Source organism: Esox lucius, chromosome 9, assembly GCF_011004845.1.
Source record: "Esox lucius isolate fEsoLuc1 chromosome 9, fEsoLuc1.pri, whole genome shotgun sequence".
Classification (NCBI taxonomy): domain Eukaryota; kingdom Metazoa; phylum Chordata; class Actinopteri; order Esociformes; family Esocidae; genus Esox; species Esox lucius.
The window spans coordinates 843,782-850,409 of record NC_047577.1 but is presented as its reverse complement, the minus strand read 5'-3'; the positions used below and the strand labels follow the sequence as shown (position 1 = coordinate 850,409).

The 6,628-nt window shown below is 42.1% G+C and overlaps 1 protein-coding gene across 1 annotated transcript; it reads left to right on the top strand.

The window, feature by feature from the left end:
• Positions 1-264: 264 nt before the first annotated feature.
• LOC106023780 (zinc finger protein 180-like) lies at positions 265-6,213 on the top strand. The gene is made up of 4 exons (XM_029122123.2): positions 265-877; positions 2,381-2,442; positions 4,019-4,157; positions 5,027-6,213. The coding sequence occupies exons 1-4, from the start codon at positions 520-522 to the stop codon at positions 5,896-5,898; spliced, it is 1,431 nt and encodes a 476-aa protein (XP_028977956.1). The 5' UTR covers positions 265-519; the 3' UTR covers positions 5,899-6,213.
• The last annotated feature ends 415 nt before the right edge of the window (positions 6,214-6,628 follow it).

Below are 6,628 nucleotides of genomic sequence, written 5' to 3'. Positions count from 1 at the left end.
TTGAGTTCGCACACGCGAGACAGAACTGAATCAAAGATGATCATGTGTTTTGGAAAGTTAATTTGAACTGCAGTACAAGGGGAATATAAACAGTGCAGCACAATTCACGTATGGGGAGAATGGAGTGGGCGGGAGTGGGAGATAATTGGTTCCAGCTTTCAGATTGAGCCAATGGTTATCAAGCCGCAAATGTGTCGCGCTTTTGTATTGGCTACAATGGCTACGTTTGACGCAAGGTTCTACTAGACCTTCCGCGAATTTGGGCGGAAGTGCCTGGAGCAAGATTACTTGTTTGCGAACATCCACCAACAAAGCTGCATCATTGAAGATCTTGCAAGCACTTTAATGTACTTGAGCCACTATGTTTTAAACACATGCCAAACGTCTAGCTAGTAAACCATTGTAAATTATTATTTACGTCATCGTCTTCGTTGTGTTTAATAAGGTAGCTGGCTAGTTAAGTTAGCACTAGCTTTGTCGCTAACGATTGCAGGCTTGCTAACGATAGCAGACCTGACAATGAGCTCTCTAAACTACTCTCCTGCTACAGAAGTAGTATGCTGGACAGAGAACGAGGGTTTGTGGCTGAACATTGTTGTCAAAGAAGAAGAGGAGGAGGTTATTGTAAATACAGGAGGAGAGGTAGAAGCTGTTTCTGTGATACAAGAGGAACGACGGTTCAGTGTGAAAGAGGAGGAGGATGTTTCTGTGAAAGAGGAAAGACCGTTTAGTGTGAAAGAGGAGCATGGTGTTCCTGTTAAAGACGAGGAGAAAAATAGGGATGTTGCTTTTGGAGATGAGGAAGAGGAGATAACTGTCACATTGAAAACGGAGAAGGATGACGAAGAGGTGAAAAGCGGAGATCTGATTAACATCAGTGAGTAATGGAGTCCCAAACTACAGCTGTTGGACTGATGGACTTCTTTTGAATAGACATTCAGCGTTTCTAAATACCTCTGACTTATACCTATATGTAACACCGAACATGAAGAAAAGGGACTGGACACAGCACATTCACAATAAGGACTGAACACACAACATAGAGAATAAGGACTGAACACAAAACATACAGAATAAGGACTGAAAGCACAACATACAGAATAGGGACTGAATGCAGAATGGTCAAAATAGGGACTGAACACACAACATACAGAATAGGGACTGAACACACAACATACAGAATAGGGACTGAACACACAACATACAGAATAAGGACTGAACGCAAAACATACAGAATAGGGACTGAATGCAGAATGGTTAAAATAGGGACTGAACACACAACATACAGAATAGGTACTGAACACACAACATACAGAATAGGGACTGAACACACAACATACAGAATAGGGACTGAATGCAGAATGGTCAAAATAGGGACTGAACACACAACATACATTTGAACTGCTGAACTCCTATATTTGCCCCTGTCTGATTTTCTGCATTATTGCAAATGTTAGTGGAAATTTATATATGGGGTCTGAGAGGACATAATGACACTCACGTTTGGTGCTTGTTTCATTTTCTTGGTGTGGTAAGTAATCAAACATGCCATCTTCAGGTGTGATAACGTAATATTTCCCTAGTTATTTCCACCCATTAAAAGTGATTTAGGGCCATGTGTTTAAATACCTTGGTAAACATCCAGGCCTGTCTGACTTGTCTCTTTCAAAGTCTCTCGGCTCCACCGGACCAAAGTCATATCCATATTGTCCAAATTGAGAAAGTTTGGGACAGGAGTGAATCTTCCCAGGAGTAGCTGTGCTGCCAAAATCTCTCAAAGAGAGAACCATAAACTCACAAAGAACTCATCCAGGAAGTCACAAACAACCCTAGAACAAAATATGATCAGTGGGAGAGTAGCAAGTTGGAAATCACTGCTCACTTAGAACATGAACGCTAAGTTTGAAACAATATTCTATGGACAGATGATTAAAACATTTATATTTTTCTGTGATACGGCCCTGTTTAATATCTGGGAAAACCCCCAACCATGAAGGACCACATGAATAACCTGGTGGTGGCAGTGTCATGGTTTGGGCGTGCTTTGCTGTACCAGGACCTGGTGGTGGCAGTGTCATGGTTTGGGGGTGCTTTGCTGCTTCAAGACCTGGTGGTGGCAGAGTCATGGTGTGGAGGTGCTTTGCTGCATCAGGAACTGGTGGTGGCAGTGTCATGGTGTGGAGTCGGACATTCTTAGTCTGTGGCGCTGTGAGAGACTGATCAGTAACTACAGGGCGAGTTGGGTTGCTGTCAATGATGATAAAGATGGTGTAACCAGTTTATATATATATTTTTAAATAAAATTAATATAAACAGACTTGGCTTACTAGATGTTGAACATTGACTTTCACCACAATGACTGTGCTTACTGTTCCAACAGGAGAAAGACAGAATTATCCTGAATCCTCCGGGGAGATTCAACAACACCAAGATCCTGACAAGGTAGAGACAACATCAGATCAGATCACCAGATAGTACTTGACTAACATGACAACTGTCTGGTGTAGTTGATCTGGTTGGTTCCATCATGCAGATAACCCTAACAGAACAACTGTCTGGTCTAGTTGCTTCTATAATATAGATAACCTTAATAGATCAACTGTCTGGTCTGGTTGGTTCCATCATACAGATAACCCTAACAGAACAACAGTCTGGTCTAGTTGGTTCTAGAATATAGATAACCTTAACAGAACAACTGTCTGGTCTAGTTGGTTCTATAATATAGATAACCCTAACAGAACAACTGTCTGGTCTAGTTGGTTCTATAATATAGATAACCCTAACAGAACAACTGTCTAGTCTAGTTGGTTCTATAATATAGATAACCCTAACAGAACAACTGTCTAGTCTAGTTGGTTCCATCATACAGATAACCCTAACAGAACAACTGCCTGGTCTAGTTGGTTCTATAATATAGATAACCCTAACAGAACAACTGTCTGGTCTAGTTGGTTCTATAATATAGATAACCCTAACAGAACAACTGTCTAGTCTAGTTGGTTCCATCATTCAGATAACCCTAACAGAACAACTGTCTGGTCTAGTTGCTTCTATAATATAGATAACCTTAATAGATCAACTGTCTGGTCTGGTTGGTTCCATCATACAGATAACCCTAACAGAACAACAGTCTGGTCTAGTTGGTTCTAGAATATAGATAACCTTAACAGAACAACTGTCTGGTCTAGTTGGTTCTATAATATAGATAACCCTAACAGAACAACTGTCTGGTCTAGTTGGTTCTATAATATAGATAACCCTAACAGAACAACTGTCTAGTCTAGTTGGTTCTATAATATAGATAACCCTAACAGAACAACTGTCTAGTCTAGTTGGTTCCATCATACAGATAACCCTAACAGAACAACTGCCTGGTCTAGTTGGTTCTATAATATAGATAACCCTAACAGAACAACTGTCTGGTCTAGTTGGTTCTATAATATAGATAACCCTAACAGAACAACTGTCTAGTCTAGTTGGTTCCATCATTCAGATAACCCTAACAGAACAACTGTCTGTTTAAGTTAAGCTTTATCAGGGTCTGGACCATGTTTCTATAAAGCTTCCATAATGAGGTGTCTGTCACCAGGACAACAGTATCCTACCCCTCCCATCCTTCCCTGAGTCCCTGGGTCGTGTCTCTGTCAGTAGGACTTTACTGTTGGGTCTGAAGAGGGTGTCAGTGAGGCTGGTGGACTGCAGGAAACCTCTGGGACTGACCAGACCAACTAGACTGGTCTGGTTCTATCATACAGTTAACCTTAATGGAACAACTGTCTGGTCTGGTTCTATCATACAGTTAACCTTAATGGAACAACTGTCTGGTCTAGTTGGTCTGGTTCTATCATACAGTTAACCTTAACAGAACAACTGTCTGGTCTAATTGGTACAGCTTGTCTAACTGGAGTCTAGCAGATAGCTTTATCAAGTTCTGGACCAGATTTCTGTAAAGCAGTTTATGACAACTGTCTAGTCATCATCGTTAATGATGAGTCTGTCCCCTCTTTACGGTTACCAGGACAACAGCAGCCTACCCCTCCCATCCGTCCCTGAGGCCCTGGGTCTGAAGAGGGTGTCAGTGCGGCTGTTTGACTTCCGGAAAACACTAAGGGTGATTGGAACCGTGAGAAGACGACAGGGAGACTTGACACATCAAAGTAAGTTCATATGAGTCCTCCCACCTGTATCTGTTCCCACGACAACCGTCAGGGTTCTGTTACTCAACATGAAGACACGCTGGTGGATTTCCTCCTCAGTAGATTACATTCTCTTGTCGGAACAAGGGACACGTTGTCCAGTCAAAGGTGTCCCAGTGTTTTCTGCTCCTATCTCCCCTCTTGCAGGATAATCCATCTATATTTTCATTAAGAGGGAAAAACCCCACCTGTCTAATGGACCAGTCAAAGGTGTCCCAGTGTTTTCTGCTCCTATCTCCCCTCTTGCAGGATAATCCATCTATATTTTCATTAAGGGGGAAAAACCCCACCTGTCTAATGGACCAGTCAAAGGTGTCCCAGTGTTTTCTGCTCCTATCTCCCCTCTTGCAGGATAATCCATCTATATTTTCATTAAGAGGGAAAAACCCCACCTGTCTAATGGACCAGTCAAAGGTGTCCCAGTGTTTTCTGCTCCTATCTCCCCTCTTGCAGGATAATCCATCTATATTTTCATTAAGCAGGGGAGACCCCACCTGTCTAATGGACCACAAAGACACCTTTGGATCCCACTACATTCTGTCTTATTTTGTTGGTTCAGCACTGGTAGTTCAGTTCGGGTGGTTTGGTTCTGTCTGAGGTTCAAATACTAATACTCTTATACCCCTATAAAGTATAATATTTTATACTCTGTGATTTTAATTAAAAGTATTGTTTCACAATCTTTCTCTTCCCAAACATGGGGAAACAACCATATTTTATAATTGTTTATTTTTTCAAAGAAAAAATCTACTGCAACAAAATGTTATTAATGATAAACATTCTTAATGCTGTGGGTCAGAACTGATTATTTTTTCATTGAACTGTCAAAGGGGTGTCTCTACAACATGGTCCTGAAGAGGCAGAGAAGAGTCTCTCCAAATCCCAACACCTCAAGAAACACCAGCAGAGACCGACAGGAAATAAACCTCACCACTGTTCTCAGTGTGGAATTCGTGTTTCTGGATCATTTTTTATGATATCGCACAAGAGATCTTGTGAAAAGTCTTCAGATGTATGTGAGAAGTGTTTTACTACCTCAGGTGATATGATTGTACCCAAGCAAACCCAAACTGGTCAGAAACGTTACCACTGCTCAGACTGTGGGAAAAACTTTTTAACATCACAGACTTTGGAGATTCACCAGAGGTCTCACACAGGAGACCATTCTTATAGCTGTAATCAATATGGAAAAGTATTTGGTCAAGATGATCAACTTATTGAGCGCCACCAAACAGATTTGGGCGAGAAACCTTATAGTTGCTATAAGTGTGGGAAGAGTTTTAATCAACCCAGCAACCTAAAGTCACACCTCAGAATTCACACAGGACAGAAACCTTTTAGCTGTGACCAGTGTGGGAAGAGTTTTGCTCAGTCAAACAACCTGATATCCCACCAGAGGACACACACTGGAGAAAAGCCTTATATCTGTAATGAGTGTGGGAAGGGCTTTACTCAGCCTTGCCACCTGAAATCACACCAGAGAACTCACACGGGAGAGAAACCGTATAGCTGTGACGAGTGCGGGAAGAGTTTTACTCAGCTAAGCCACCTGACGTCCCACCAGAGAACACACTCAGGAGAGAAACCTTACATCTGCGACCAGTGTGGGAAGAGTTTTGCCCAGTCAAACAACCTGATAGTTCACCAGAGAACACATGTAGGAGAAATGCCTTCGAGCCGTTGTTTCTCACGGCTGAGCTGACCCAGCTCTGTACCTCCGGTTTCCACATCACCACAGTCACCATGGAAACTGTATCCCCAAGTTTATGACCCGTGTTGTTTTTGTTCCACCTGACCTGTCTGACCACCTGCACTTATTCTGTGTAAATGTGTGTATTTAATGATTACTCTGTAAATATGTATATAAGATAATGACTCAGTGTGAGTATGCACATAATTATTACTCAGTGTAAAAGTGTATATAAGACACTGAGTCATTGTAAATATGTACACTGCTCAAAAAGGTTAGGGGTCACATAAATCACACATTGGGTCTCTATTTACGAAATATATTAAAGATCACAACCTTTACTGTACATTGTGTAATTCATTGGGAACAAAACAACATAACAATGGCCAATGGAAACCAAAATCACCAACCAATTGAGGGCTGGATTAAAATTCACAACGAAAATCAAAGTAAACACTGTTCCATTTCATCATGGCAACTGTGTATGGCCCCCACGTGCCTGTATGTACTCCTGACAACGTCTGGGAATGCTCCTGATGACACAGTGGATGGTGTCCTGGGGGATCTCCTCCCAATGGAAGGAAGGAACCCAGGGTCCACTGCACCAATGTTAGGTCTGACGATGGGTCTGAGGATTTCATCCTGGTACCTAATAGCAGTCAGGGTACCGTTGGCTAGCACGTGGAGGCATATCCGACCCTCCAAGGATATGCCTCCCCAGACCATCACTGACCCACGGCCA

Bases quoted from the DNA above. Each gene is read 5' to 3' on its own strand.
- LOC106023780 (XM_029122123.2), top strand. From the start codon at position 520: ATGAGCTCTCTAAACTACTCTCCTGCTACAGAAGTAGTATGCTGGACA. The intron at 878-2,380 runs GTGAGTAATGGA...CTGTTCCAACAG, and splicing joins CGGAGATCTGATTAACATCA to GAGAAAGACAGAATTATCCT. The intron at 4,158-5,026 runs GTAAGTTCATAT...GAACTGTCAAAG, and splicing joins GGGAGACTTGACACATCAAA to GGGTGTCTCTACAACATGGT.